Below are 15,751 nucleotides of genomic sequence, written 5' to 3' on the forward strand. Positions count from 1 at the left end.
GTATATATGGTCTTCATATTCTTTTATCTGTGCTTGCTTTTGGGAAATTTGCCAAATCAAATCTGAAATAGTGTCAAATTTGAATGTGAACCTATTAATCTCAGCTACAACAGTAACTTCCTATTCTTGGTTAGTATATTGTAATTATGAATTTTTCTTCACCTGTGTGTCAGTAATAGGCCAATTTTTTTGTTTCACTTTAGTAATTTCTTTCTTCTTGTTTTTTTTGGATGTCAAATTTCAGTAAATTTTATAGGTTACCATTTACAATTCAAGGCCTTTACTCAGTTGCCTCCTGAAAAATTGTGTGGAAATCAAAAATTTATCAGTTATTTCTGTAGCTGAGCTCTTTAAAAGGTTAGTTTTGCACTTGTTGTCTTTGCAGTGCGAATCTGTAACTTCTAATATTGTTAGGCAATATAATGTGACAGAGAGCACAGGCATTAGGACCATATTTCCTGGGTTCTGGCTGTGGACCTGCTTGGTCTAGTTACTGCTCATTTTCCTTATCTGAAAAGCATAAATAATAACAGCAGTTATTTTATAGAGTTGCTGTGAGAATTAAATGAGATAAAACACATAAAGGACTTAGAAGTACCTGGTACATAGTAAGTACTAGGTGTCAGCTATTGCTAGTTATTGTACTGTTCATATTAGCTTTTCAAAAGATAGGACTGATTTGCACGCAGAAATTCATACTTAATGAAAAAATTAATTATGGAGTTGATATCCTTGAGTGTAAGACTTCAGTGATCTTGTCATAAAGAAACTGTAGCCCTAAAGGGGACTGGTTGCAAAGACAAAGAAGTTATAGGTTTCAGTAAAGTGTTGAACTTTGTGTGACCTATTGTTAATAGTAATAATACATTATTAAATTATGTTTTCCTTTTAGTATCTAATTTTGAAAACTGCTTTTCCTGCAAACACGTGAAACATTTATAATGCTAGCTAGTGGGAATATAATTTGATTTATAACCAGCTTTTCAGGCTGTAATCTTTGGCCATAGAGTGTCAGACTGATAAGCCATTTTCAAAAGGGAAGCAAGATCACCTGACCAACTACTCATACTTCCAGAGAAATTAAGCAGACACCTTTAAGTCATTACAGTTTTTACATGAAACTTTTTGGACTGTTGCCTCCCTCTGTCACAATTTGGTTAGTTTGTTGTTCTGATGTCTTGGTTGAAGTATATTTATAATTCACATGATTATTTAGAATTATTACTTGCAATTTGAAAGATATCTAGATAATCCCCCTAGTACTTGGAAATTATTTACACCTCTAAATAATCCCAGGAACAAAGAACAAGTCAAAGAAGAAATTTCAGGGTATTCTGAACTGAATAAAAAGTAAAACATGATGTATCAAAATTAGAGGGATTTAGCTAAAACAGTGGTTAGTGGAAAATACATGAACTAAATGCCTTATTAGAAAATAAGAGTTGTTTCAAATTAATGGCATCAGATTGCATCAAGAAATTAGGGGGGAAAAGCTTGTTAATTTGAAAGCAGAAGAAAGGAAATAATTAAGACAAGTACATAAATCAATGAATTAGACATCAGGAAAACAGTAGAGAAAAATTAATGGAACCACAAGCTGCTTCTTAAGAAAGTTGGTAAAATTGATAACCTTCTAAGTAGACTGAGTAAGAAAAAAGAGAGAAGAAACAAATTACCAAAATAAAGAATGAAAGAGGGGCACATCACTGCATATTCTGTAGACAGTAAGAGAATAGTGGAATATTATACACAACAGGCAAATATTTAAAAAGCTAACAGCTATTGAAACTGATGAAAAGATAGATAACCTGAGTATCTCTATATTATATTAGAATTTTTAGTTAAGAACCTACCCACCAAAAAAAAAAAAAAAATCAATAGCAGCAAGGTTTATTGGTGAGTTATACCAAACATTGAATGAAGAAATAATAGCAATTCTCTACATGTTTTCCCAGAAAATTGAAAAAGAGATAAAACTTCCAAATTTACTCTATGAGACCAGCATTACGCTGAAACCAAAAGTAGAAAAATATATTTCAAGAAAAGAAAACTACAGACCAATATTCCTCATGAATAATAGAAGAAAAAATTGTCAGATTTTTGGCAAGTTGAATGCTGTAGTACATATAAAGGATAATAATACTTCATTGGCAGGTGGAGTTTATCCAGGACTGAAAGATTGGTTTAGTGTTCAAAACTCAGTATAATTCATCATATTAACATATTAGACAAGAAGAGCCGTATGACTATCTCAGTAGATGAAGAAAAAGGATTTGAAGAAAGCTAATATATATTTATGGCAAAATCTCACAGAAACTAGGAATAGTAAAAAACTTTTTTATCCTGATAAAACTCATTTATGAGAAACTTACAACTAATTATAATACTTTCTGGTGTAAGACTGAACCCTTTTCCTCAAAGATCAGGAACAAACAAGATGTCCCTCACCACTTTTCTATTAAACATTAGACTGGAGTTCTTAACCAGTGCTGTAAGGTAAGAAAAAGAAATAAGCATGCAGATTGGAAAGGAAGAAACAAAGCTGTCTTTTCATTTATATGACTGTCTATTTAGAAAATCCTAAGTACTCAACTAAAAAAAAAAAGATGCTAGAATCAAGAAGTGAGTTCATTCAGCAGCATTACATGATACAAGGCAAACATACAAAAATCAACTGTATTTCTTAATACTAGCAACACACAATTGGGAATTTAAATTAAAAAGTACTTATGTAAGACAGCATAAAATATGGAATATTAGAGATCAAGTAGACAAAAGATATGGAAAACTACAAAACATTGCTGAGAGAAATTAAAGAAATAAAGAGATATACTATGTTCATGGATCAGGGGATTCAATTTTTTTAAGATATCATTTGTTCCCACTTTAATCTATAGAATCAGTGCAATCCAGTTATAATCCCAGCAGGCATTTTCATAGGAATTGACAAATTGATTGTAAAATCTATATGCAAAATCAAGGGATGTGGAATAACCATAGCAGTTTTAAAGAGAAAGGCAGTGTTGGAGGAATTAATTTTTTGGCTAATGATCAAGACACTGTGTTATTGGTGAAAAGATAGTCATATAGATCAGTAGAACAGAATAGAGAGTCCAGAAATAGAACAACACATATAGGGGTAATTGGTTTTAATCAGAGTTGCCAAAACAATTCAATGGTCAAAAGAAAATCTTTTAAACCAATGATGTCTTAGACAGAAAAATACTTTCCAACCTTTACAGGACACTATTTATGGAAAAAAAAAAATCACAATGAACTATAGACCTAAAACAAAGAACTAAAACTATAAAAATTCTTGAGGAAAACATAGAAAATTTTAGGGTTCTGGATTAAGAGAAGATTTCTTAAGAAGGACAATAAACAGGCACAAATCATACAAGAAAAAAATTGATATTTTCATCAAAATGAAAAGCTTGTCTTTGAAAAATTCATACAAAATGAAAAGGCAAGCCACAGATTGGGAGAAAATATTAGCAAAACATATATCACACAAAGGAATTGTATCTAAAATATGTACAGAACTTTTACATCTCAATAGTAAGACAAGTAACCTATTACTATATTGGGAAAAATATCTTAACAGATTACAACACCAAAGAAGATACACAGATTGTAAATAACTACATGAAATGATGCTTAATGTTACTAGTCATTAGGCCAAATGCAAATTAAAATGAGGGGTGCCACTAGAAGAACTAAAGTTAAAAAATATAGCCCATATCCAGGTGTTTTAGAATGTGGACCTAGAACTCTCATTACACTGCCAGTGAGAATACAAAGTAGTTTAATGCCTTTGGAAAACAGTTTGTTTGTTTCTTGAAAACATCTACCATACAGCCTTGCCATTTCCCTTCAGTTCTTTACTCAAGAGGAATGAAACCATATGTCCACACAGAGCCACATCCAATAATATCCACTGCAGCTGGAACAGGTTAATGGATAAATAAGTTGTGGTCTGTCCGCACAATGGAATCCCACTCAGCAATAAAGTGGAATTAATTATTAATGTACATAAACATATGGATGAAGTTCAAAATAATTATGCCGATTGCAGGAAACCATTGACTAAAATGAGTACATAGAATATGATATGATTTATATAAATTTCTAGAAAGTGTAAAGTAACCATGGTCACCTGGGAATGATTAGGGAGGGGAGTGAGGGATGAAGAAAGTTTTGGGGTGATGGACAGGTATGTTATTGATTGTGGTGATACATTCATGGATGTATACATATGTGAAGCTTGTAAAATTGTACACTTTCTAATGTACAGTATATTGTACATCAGTTATATCTTGATAAATCTGTTTTAAAAAAGATAAAGAATTGTGTTTGAATAATTTCTAGATGTGGTGGTATTTTCATAATTTATGCAGTGGCTAGTCTTAACAGCAACCACTCATTTTGCCTTTTGAAATTCAAGATGTTCTAGCCACAGGAATTGGCTGAGAGCAAAAAATGTTTTATTAAAGTATTTAACTTTTCACATGTGCATCTCAGCAGAATTTCACTTGATTTCAAAAGTCATTTATTTCATTCTTGTCACTTGGCAAGGAATGTCTCAAAAAACTGCCTTGCCTTAGGTACAGTGATAAATGAAGAAATTGATCACAAGAAATCAAGGAGATTTCTGAAAATTATTTTATGGATTAAAATTTTTAACATTTACACTCTTGAAACCTATTTATATAGGGCACTTGTTGGGGAATAGTAAGTACCACAGAAAAATCATGGATTAATTTTTTATCTCATTTAAAACTTTTGCATTTCATCTTTATCATCAATGATGGAATTTGTTATGCTTAAATAAAATCCATGTTTTCTATAACTTAGCGTTTTTATGTTAGACTTTATGTACTTTCTGATTGCTGTAATGGGTGTGTAGTTTTTAGATCAAATAAATATTTGGAATCAATTTTATTCCTTTACACCTATTTCTTAGGACTGCTCTTTAATGTATTGTGGGAGCAACTGTTTCTTTATTAATTGATTATATTATTCTGGGTAACAACTGTACACACACAGACACACTGCTACAAAACTATGCAAACTTGGAAAATTTTTCTAATATTTAAATAGTATATGTAAGCTTTATCTGTTAAAATTGTTATTTCAAGAGCTAACCATAGTAAGAACTGCCTGTCTGATTTGTTACCATAATGTATTTCACTAAGACATGTGAATTACATTCTTATAAAAAGTTTTCTTCTTATTTTAAAATAAATTGTTTGTGATTGATAATATTGGTTTGTTTTTGTTCCTTATGGAAGAAGAAAAACAATAGTGAGTTTTCAAAGGAACACTAGAATGATGATACATTAGTCTAATATTAGGATCTAGTCTAATTACTTATTAGACTAATGTGTCTGATAATTAGGATTTTCACATAACAGTGGCAGTAGTGATTCATTACTGAATGAAAAACATTAATTTCAGTAGATGTGGAGTTTGAAGAGATCATTGACTTGGAGGGGCCTGGGAAGGCTTCATGGAGGAGGGGGATTTTTGCTTAAATGGGTTTATTGAGCATAAAGTACTTAAGTAGTGCCTGGCATGTGGTTAGCACTCATTGAATATTGGCTCTTGTTATTGCTGTCCTCAGCAGCAGCTGGGCTTTGCTGAATGGAAAGGATTGTAATAAACAAACTTAAATGAGGATATTCTTGGCTGGGTAATGACATGATTTACTGTGAATATGTGGCATTTATTCTAAAATTGTGAGCTTAGTCTAGGTCCTCTGCTCTTTCCATGTTTGACTCCTTCTTTCAGTCTCCTAGATGACAAGATCACTCTTCTTTTTTTATGATAATAGGAGTGCTAGATTCATCCCTAATCTATATTAGTCAAATTTTTGGTTAATTTTAAAATGAGTATCTCTTTACCAGTAAAGATTTTAATCTTCACTTAAGGATTTTTTCTTTTTTTTCAATAGGAGCATCGGAATTTGCCTTTTATGCGTGAGCTTCGGTATCTATTTGCACTTCTTGTTGGTACTAAAAGGAAATATGTTGATCCATCAAGAGCAGTTGAAATTCTTAAGGATGCTTTCAAATCAAATGACTCCCAGCAGGTAGCTTTGTTGTGCTTACTAGTTTATTAACTTTTTTATTTAATCTGATCTTTTCTTAAGCATTTTTTTTCAAAGGTAAATGACAAAGATGTTGTCATTTATCTTTATACAAATAAGCTGGAGCCACTTAAAACATTGTTTATTTGGAAGATTTACTTTTAAATTAAGAAATAGTGATAATCTTGAAAGTATATGATAAATGAAGCTGTAATTTATATTATAATTAAAATTACTAAGTGAAAGCAGTAGGTAAAATTCAGAATGTTCACAAATTTTTAATTAAAAATCTTCACCAAGGTGTGACAACCCAGTGTCAGTATAGTATACACGCTTTTGATACGCCTCTTTTTGCTGGCAGAAAGTAGTTTTCCGTAATTACTCAGAAAAGGTTTCTGAATGACATTAACTTTGTTATTTTATTTTTCTTTTATTGCTCTTTTATTTCCCAATCTTTATGTAGTGCTGTTTGGTTGCTTTTTATCAATTTTTTAGAAAGAATATTGGGAATTTTCCTATAAAAACAGAAAATGTCTATAAACAAACCAACATTTTCACATATAATGTGAGAAGTCAGAGAAATTAAAGAAGGAAAGTGGAAGAGAAGGAAAGAAAGTAACAGAGAATAATAGCAACAGTGTTGGAAAAGATGACAGTGACATAATGGGCAAAAAATAAAGACGATACTTGAGATTTTAAAAATATGCTATGTTTGCAGTGTAGGTGTTGTAGTACTTGGATATATATCTGTTACGTGGTTGTGTGGAGAGCTGAAAGATGTCTGATTTTGCCACTGCCTTCCCTGTGCTTTTTTTTTAAAATTCACTTTTTATGGCAAAGATAAATGAACAAAAAGGGTGGTCACATCAGAATTTGCTTATATTTGTTGTTTTTCTCCCCCCAACAATTTCTTCTAAAGAGTATTGGATAAGTAGAAAACCTTTTTGTTTCTTGTCAGATATAACCTTGCAGGGTAAGTAATGTTATAGAAAAGTATGGAAAGTCATTTTAAAGTCTTATATTAGTGTGCTAGGACAGCTGTAACAAATTACCACAATCCAAGTGATTTCAAGACAATAGAAAATGATTCTCTTATAGTTCTAGAAGCCAGAAGTTCAAAATAAAGGTGTTGGCAGGGCCGTGCTCCCTCCGGTGGCTCTCAAGGAGAATCCTTCCTGTTAAGGAAGTTGTCTTTATATGTTAATAAGTTTAGTTGTCTTTATATGGCTTTGGAGCAATTTATTTAAGCTTCCTAGACCTTAGTTTCAACATTTTAAAGGTAAATAGGTTGGCCCAGATGCTTTTCAAAAAACTTCTAGCTGTGAAAATGTATAATAGTAAGTTTGTTTTATATTTGGGACTATTTTGATAAAGGCAAATTGCTTACACTTATTTATCTGTCTTTGGGAAGTCATAGTAGGGTTGCTTTATCCCCCCAGCCCACCCCAGCCCACTCCACTCCCCATGCAGGTTCTATACAAACCTGTTTGCTATGCTCCAGGTTGGAGTGTTGAAAGGATTTTATGGTAGTTGACAAGTACAACTGCCACTGCTTATTCCTGTTTATCTATGTCAGGTGATCTAGGACCGAAGGGATGGCAAAAGGTGAAGGTTGTGCTGGTTCTGATTGGAGAATCAGTTCGAAGTTCATGAGGTGGTAGACTTGATAGTTGAGGAGTCAGTGATTAATTAGGCTCAACCTATCCAAATTAACAGATATCTTAGTAAAATCGGATATGGCTTAAAAAGTTGTGCATTAACAGTTGAATTGAAAAAATGAATTGTTTAAAAACACATATTCCTTCTAAGACAGAAACCAGTAATAAATCTTTATATAATGAAGAACTCTTTGGTAATGTGTGTCCTTCATTTTATAAAGATTCATTAGAGAGCTCTTTGTGGGGAGGTAATAACTCTTTTTAAAAATCTCATTGATAAGTTTGAATTTATATACACACACACACACACACACACACACACACACACATTTTTTTCCCTCCTAAGGTGAAACCCAGTTACATGATTATGAATATAATGCTTGTTTTTCTCAAATAATGATTTTATGCTCTGGTTAAGTTATAAATATTTCTTGCATTTGATGTGAAACATTTCAGATGATACCGTTGTGAGGAGTCAGTTAATTATACATTTGAAAAGACTGGCTGTAAGTTTTATGTTGCAGTATTTAGTGTTTTCATTGGTAGGCTCGAATATCAACAAGACTTTTTCTTTCCCCCCACAGCAAGACGTGAGTGAGTTTACACACAAATTATTAGATTGGTTAGAAGATGCCTTCCAAATGAAAGCTGAAGAGGAGACGTAAGTTATTGTGAAATTTAGTGATGGAGATAAATTAGGAGATCGATAAATAACACTCATTTTTTTTTTCTTATGTATTCAGTGTCAACAGAGAAATAAGAATCTGAGATAAGTGTGTGGAAACCCAAATGTTATCTGTATTTTTGACAAACTCTTTGGAATTTATGGCCGCAAATGTTGGGTAGCTTTAGATGTCCAATATAAGGTCAATCTAGTGAGAGATATCTAAGAAGTGATCTCTGAAAAAGCTAACCCCACATCAGTTCTTATTCCATGAAGTCATATTCCATGAAGAAGATGGGTCAGTGGTAGGGAAACATGCCAGGAGTAATAATTCTGATGAAATCTTTTTACATGGAATCGTGAGGACATTCATGATTCCTTCCATGTAAAGTTTCTTCTTAACATTCCCTGGGGCTTTTTATTTTGTGCCCATTTGGTTGAACCACTAAGACTCTGGTCATTTAAAATATATGGGCAGACCTCCTTAAGGGAAGAAGTTCACACACTTTCAGGGTGGTCCTACTCCCACTCTTCTGAGGCCACTCTCCTAACACCAAACATTGGTTCCTTTGTGCATCTTCCTGAAACATTGGTGGACCATTTAGGATTTGCCACCGCAGGTTCTGATATGATTCTACAAGATGCATTATGTAAATTAACACCTAGAATACAGGCAAAAATCCAAGGCTGAAAATTCTTTCCTTCTCTTTTTATCTATTTTTGTTCTTATTTGTTCTTCTTCCAGTTTTATTGAGATATAATTGACATAACAGCACTGTGTAAGTTTGAAGTATACAGCATAATTATTTGACTTACATACATCATAAAATGATTACCACAATAAGTTTAGTGAACATCCATCATCTCATATAGATACAAAATATAAGAAAAAAATATTTATTCCTTATGATGAGAACTCTTAGAATTTATTCTTACAAATTTCACATATAACATACAGCAGTGTTAATTGTATTAATCATTTCAGTACTTATTTATCTTATGACTGGAAGTTTGTACCTTTTGACCACCTTTATCATACAAAGATATTTGATTATTATTGACTATATTCCCCATGCTGTACATCCCTGTGACTCACTTATTTTGTAACTAAAAGTTTCTACCTCTTAATTTCCCTCACCTACTTCACTCATCCCCCGCCACCATCCACTTTCCTACTGGCAACCATCTGTTTGTTCTCTGTATCTATGACTCTGTTCTGTTTTATGTTTGTTCATTTGTTTTTTAGATTCCATATGTGAGTGAAATGATACAATATTTGTCTTCCTCTGTCTGACTTATTTCACTTAGCATAATACCCTCTAGGTCTATCCATGTTGTCACAAATGGCAAGGTTTCATTCTTTTTTTATGGCTGAATAATATTACATGGAATGAGTATATACACACTCACATACACACACACAGGCACACACATCTTTATCCATTTATCTATCAGTGGGCACTTAGGTTGCATCTGTATCTTAGCTATTGTGAATAATGCTGCAGTGAACTTAAGGGTGCATATATCTTTTTGAATTAGTGTTTTTGTTTTCTTTGGATAAGTATCCAGAAGTGGAATTGCTGGATCATATATGGTAGTTCTGTTTTTAACTTTTTGACAGCCTCCATACTGTTTGGCATAGTGACTGCACCAATTTACATTACCACCAAGAATGCATGAGGGTCCCCTTTTCTCCACATTTTCACCAACGCTTGTTGTTTGCTGTCTTTCTTGTTTGTTTAGCCTCCATATGTTTGTGTTTTTTACATTTTTTTCCCTGTAGTTTATTTCTAATCTCATAGTGTTGTGGTCAGAAAAGATGCTTGATATGATTTCAATTTTCTTAAATTTACTGAGGCTTGATTTGTGACCCAACATGTGATCTATCCTGGAGAATGTTCCGTGTGCACTTGAGAAGAAAATGTAATCTGCTGTTTTCAGATGGAATGTCCTATAATATCAATTAAATCTATCTGGTCTATTGTGTCATTTAAGCTTGTGTTTCCTTATTAATTTTCTGTCTGGATGATCTGTGCATTGGTGTAAGTGACGTGTTAAAGTCCCCCACTATTATTGTGTTACTGTCGATTTCCTCTTTTATAGTTCTTAGCATTTGCCTTATGTATTGAGGTGCTCCTATGTTGGGTGCATATATATTTATTAATTGTTATACGTTCTTCTTGGATCGATCCCTTGATCATTATGTAATGTCCTTCCTTGTCTCTTGTAACATTCTTTATTTTAAAGTCTATTTTATCTGATACGAGTATTGCTACTCCAGCTTTCTTTTGATTTCCATTTGCATGGAATATCTTTTTCCATCCCCTCACTTTCAGTCTGTATGTGTCCCTAGGTCTAAAGTGGGTCTTTTGTAGACAGCATATAGATGGGTCTTGTTTTTGTATCCATTCAGCAAGGCTGAGTCTGTTGGTTGGAGCATTTAATCCATTTCCATTTAAGGTAATTATCGATACGTATGTTCCTATTACCATTTTCTTAATTGTTTTGGGTTTGTTTTTGTAGGTCCTTTTCTTGTGTTTCCCACTTAGAGAAGTTCCTTTAGCATTTGTTGTAGAGGTGGTTTGGTGGTGCTGAATTCTCTTAGCTTTTGCTTGTCGGTAAAGCTTTTGATTTCTCCATTGAATCTGAATGAGATCGTTGCTGGGTAGACTAATCTTGGTTGTAGGTTCTTCCCTTTCATCACTTTAAATATGTCCTGCCACTCCCTTCTGGCTTGTAGAGCTTCTGCTGAGAAATGAGCTGTTAACCTTATGGGAGTTCCCTTTTATGTTATTTGTCATTTTTTCCTTGTTGCTTTTAATAACTTTACTTTGTCTTTAATTTTTGTCAATTTGATTACTATGTGTCTCAGCGTGTTTCTCCTTGCGTTTATCCTGCCTGGGACTCTCTGTGCTTCCTGGACTTGGGTGGCTATTTCCTTTCCCATGTTAGGGAAGTTTTCAACTATAATCTCTTCAGATATTTTCTTGGGTCCTTTCTAGGTCTCTTCTCCTTCTGGGACCCCTATAATGCGAATGTTGTTGCATTTAATGTTGTCCCAGAGGTCTCTTAGGCTGTCTTCATTTCTTTTCATTCCTTCTTCTTTATTCTGTTCCGCGGCAGTGAATTCCACCATTCTGTTTTCCACGTCACTTATCCGTTCTTCTGCCTCAGTTGTTCTGCTATTGATTCCTTCTAGTGTATTTTTCATTTCAGTCATTGTGTTCTTCATCTCTGTTTGTTTGTTCTTTAATTCTTCTAGGTCTTTGTTAAACATTTCTTGCATCTTCTCAATCTTTGTCTCCATTCTTTTTCTGAGGTCCTGGATCATCTTCACTATCATTATTCTCTATTCTTTTTCTGGAAGGTTGCCTATCTCCACTTCTTTTAGTTGTTTTTCTGAGGTTTTATCTTGTTCCTTCATCTGGTACATAGTCCTCTGCCTTTTCATTTTGTCTGTCTTTCTGTGAATGTGGTTTTCGTTCCACAGGCTGGAAGATTGTAATTCTTCTTGCTTCTGCTGTCTGCCCTCTGGTGGCTGAGGCTATCTAAGAGGCTGTTGCAAGCTTCCTGCTGGGAGGGACTGGTGGTGGGTAGAGCTGGGTGTTGCTTTGTTGTCTTTTTGATAATAGCCATTCTGACAGGTGTGAGGTGATATATCATTGTGGTTTTGATTTGCATTTCCCTGATGATTAGTGATGTTGAGCATCTTTTCATGTGCCTGTTGGCCATCTGTGTGTCTTCTGAGAAAAGTCTCTATTCAGCTCCTATGCCCATTTTCTTAATTAGGATTTTTTAAATTTATATATATTGAATTATATGAGTTCTTTGTATATTTTGTATATTAACCCCTTATCAGACATATCATTTGCAGATATCTTCTCCCATTTAATAGGTTGCCTTTTCATTTTGATAATAGTTTCCTTTACTCTGCAGAAGCTTTTTAGTTTGATGTAGTCCCTTTTGTTTATTTTTGCGTTTGTTTCCTTTGTCTGAGGAGACATATCCAAAAAATTGTTGCTAAGATTGAAGCCAAAAAGCCTACTGCCTATGTTTTCTTCTAAGAGTTGCATGGTTTCAGGTAGTCATTAATACATTTTAAGTTTATTTTTGTATATGATGTAAGAAAGTGGTTTGATTTAATTCTTTTGCATGTAGCTGTCCAGTTTTCCCAACAACATTTACTGAAGAGGCTTTCTTTTCCCTATTGTATATTCTTGCCTCCTTTGTTATAGATTAATTGAGCATATAAGTGTGGGCTTATTTCTGGGCTCTCTGTTCTGTTCCATTTATCTACTTGTCTGTTTTTGTGCTGGTACTATACTCTTGATTTCCATAGCTTTGTAGTTGTATAGTTTGAAATGAGGAAGCATCATACCCTTGGTTTTAGCTAACAATTTTTTTACATATATCTATTCTTTTTCAGATTCTTTTCCCACATAGGTTATTACAGAGTATTGGTTAGAGTTCCCTGGGCTAAACAGTAGGTCCTTGTTGATTACCTATTATATGTATAGTAGTGTGTATATGTTAATCACAACCTCCTAATTTATCCCTTCCCCTCCACCTTTCCCCTTTGATAGCCATAAGTTTGTTACCTATTTCTGTGAGCCTGTTTCTGTTTTTTAAAGTTCATTTGTATCATTTTTTTAGATTCTACTTATAAGTGATATTGTATGATACTTGTCTTTGTCTGACTTACTTCACTTAGTATGATAATCTCTACTCCATCCATGTTGTTGCAGATGGCATTATTTCAGTATTTTTTTATGGCTGAGTAGTACTCCATTGTATATATGTACCACATGTTCTTTATCCATTCATCTGTCAGTGGATATTTAGGTTGCTTCCATGTGTTGGCTATTGTAAATAGTGCTGCATTGAACACTGGGGCGCATGTATCTTTTTGAAGTATGGTTTTCTCCGGATATATGCCCAGGAGTAGGGTTGCTGGATCATATGATAGCTCTATTTTTAGTTTTTTAAGGAACCTTCATACTGTTTTCCATAGTGTCTGTACCACTTTATATTCCCACCAACAACATAGGAGGATTCCCTTTTCTTCATGCCCTCTCCAGCATTTGTTGTTTGTAGACTGTTTGATGATGGCCATTCTGACCAGTGTGAGGTGATACCTCATTGTAGTTTTGACTTACATTTCTCTAGTAATTAGCAATGTTGAGCATCTTTTCTTGTGTGTGTTGATCATCTGTATGTTGTCTTTGGAGAAATGTCTATTTAGATCTGCCCATTTTTTTGATGGGGTTATTATTATTAATTTTGATAGTGAGCTGCATGAGCTGTCTCTGTATTTTGGAGATTAATCTCTGGTTGGTTGCATCTTTTACAAATTTTTTTTTCCATTCTGTTGGTTGTCTTGTCGTTTTGTTTATGGTTTCCTTTGCTATGCAAAGGCTTTTAAATTTAATTAGGTTCCATTTGTTTATTTTTGTTTTTAACTTTCATTACTCTAGGAGATGGATCCAAAAAATATTGCTGTGATTTATGTCAAAGGGTGTTCTGCTTATGTTTCCCTCTAAGAGTTTTATAGTATCTGGTCTTACATTTAGGTCTTTAATCCATTTTGAGTTTATTTTTCTGTATGGTGTTAGCAAATGCTCTAATTTCATTCTTTTATATATAGCTGTGCAGTTTTCCCAGCACGACTTATTGAGGAGACTGTTTTTTCTCCATTGTATATTCTTGCCTCCTTTGTCATAGATTAATTGACTGTAGGTGCATGGTTTTATTTCTGGGCTTTCTATCCTGTTCCGTTGATCTGCAAGTCACTCTTTGTGCCATTACCATACTGTTTTCATTACTGTAGCTAAAGTCAGGGAGGCTGATTCCTCCAGCTCAGTTTTTCTTTCTCAAAATTGCTTTCGGTATTTGGGGTCTTTTGTTTCCATACGAGTTTTAAGATTTTTTTGTTCTAGATCGGCAAAAAATGCCATTTGTAATTTGGTAGGGATTACATTGAATCTGTAGATTACCTTGGGTAGTATAGTCATTTTGACATTGTTGATTCTTCCAATCCAAGAACATGATATATCTTTCCATCTATTTGTATCATTCATCTTCGATTTCTTTCATCAGCAGCTTATAGTTTTCAGAGTTCAGGTCTTTTGCCTCCTTAGGTAGGTTTATTCCTAGGTAATTTATTCTTTTTGATGCGATGGCAAATGGGATTGTTTCCTTAATTTCTCTTTCAGATCTTTTGTTATTAGTTTATAGAAATGCAACAGATTTTTGTGTATTAATTTTGAATCCTGCAACTTTACCAGATTCATTGATGAGCTCTAGTAGTTTTCTGGTACCATCTTTAGGATCTTCTGTGTATAGTATCATGTCATCTGCAAACAGTGACAGTTTTACTTATATTCCAATTTGGATTCCTTTTATTTCTTTTTCTTCTCTGATTACCATGGCTAGGCCTTCCAAAACTATGCAGAATAAAAGTGGCTAGAGTGGACATCCTAGTCTTATTCCTGATCTTAAAGGAAATGCTTTCAGTTTTTCACCATTGAGTATGATGTTAGCTGTGGGTTTTGTCATACATGGCCTTTATTATGTTGAGGTAGGTTCCCTCTATGCCCACTTTCTGGAGAGTGTTTATCATAAATGGGTGTTGAATTTTGATAAAAGTTTTTTCTGCATCTATTGAGATGATCGTATGGTTTTTAATCTTCAGTTTGTTAATGTGGTGTATCACACTGATTGATTTACAGAGATCGAAAAGTTCTTGCATCTCTGGGATAAATCCCACTTGATCAAGGTGTATAATCCTTTTAATGCGTTTTTGGATTCAGTTTGCTAGTAGTTTGTTGAGGATTTTTACATCATTCATTTTTACATCATGTTCATTAGTGATATCGGCCTTTAATTTTCTTTTTTTGTGGTATCTTTGGTATTACTATCAGGGTCATGGTGGCCTAATAGAATGAGTTTGGAGTGTTCCTTCCTCTGCAATTTTTGAAATAGTTTCAGAAGGATACTTGTTAACTAGTCACTAAAATGGTTGATAGAATTCACCTGTGAAGCCATCTGGTCCTGGGCTTTTGTTTGTTGGAAGCTTTTATGTAACAGTTTCAATTAGTGCTTGTGATTGGTCTGTTCATATTTCCTATTTCTTCCTGGTTCAGTTTTGTGAGATTGTACCTTTCTAAGAATTTGTCCATTTCTTCTAAGTTGTCCATTTTATTGGTATATAATTGCTTATAGTAGTCTTCTATGCTCCTTTTTATTTCTGTGGTGTCAGTTGTAACTTCTCCTTTTTTTTTTTTTCTAATTTTATTGATTAGAGCCATCACCCTCTTTTTCTTCATGAGTCTGGCTAAAGGT

The 15,751-nt window shown here is 33.6% G+C and overlaps 1 protein-coding gene across 3 annotated transcripts in view; it reads left to right on the forward strand.

Moving 5' to 3' along the window:
• USP25 (ubiquitin specific peptidase 25) overlaps positions 1-15,751 on the forward strand; it is a 146,262-nt gene that overhangs the window by 52,471 nt on the left and 78,040 nt on the right. For all 3 annotated transcript variants that reach the window (XM_012539505.3, XM_004264459.4, XM_049709728.1), the window contains exons 7-8: positions 5,954-6,091; positions 8,331-8,407. In XM_012539505.3, coding sequence (XP_012394959.2) covers positions 5,954-6,091; positions 8,331-8,407 — 215 coding nt within the window. The remainder of the gene's footprint in view (positions 1-5,953; positions 6,092-8,330; positions 8,408-15,751) is intronic.

This window comes from Orcinus orca, chromosome 5, assembly GCF_937001465.1.
Source record: "Orcinus orca chromosome 5, mOrcOrc1.1, whole genome shotgun sequence".
In the NCBI taxonomy this organism is placed as follows: domain Eukaryota; kingdom Metazoa; phylum Chordata; class Mammalia; order Artiodactyla; family Delphinidae; genus Orcinus; species Orcinus orca.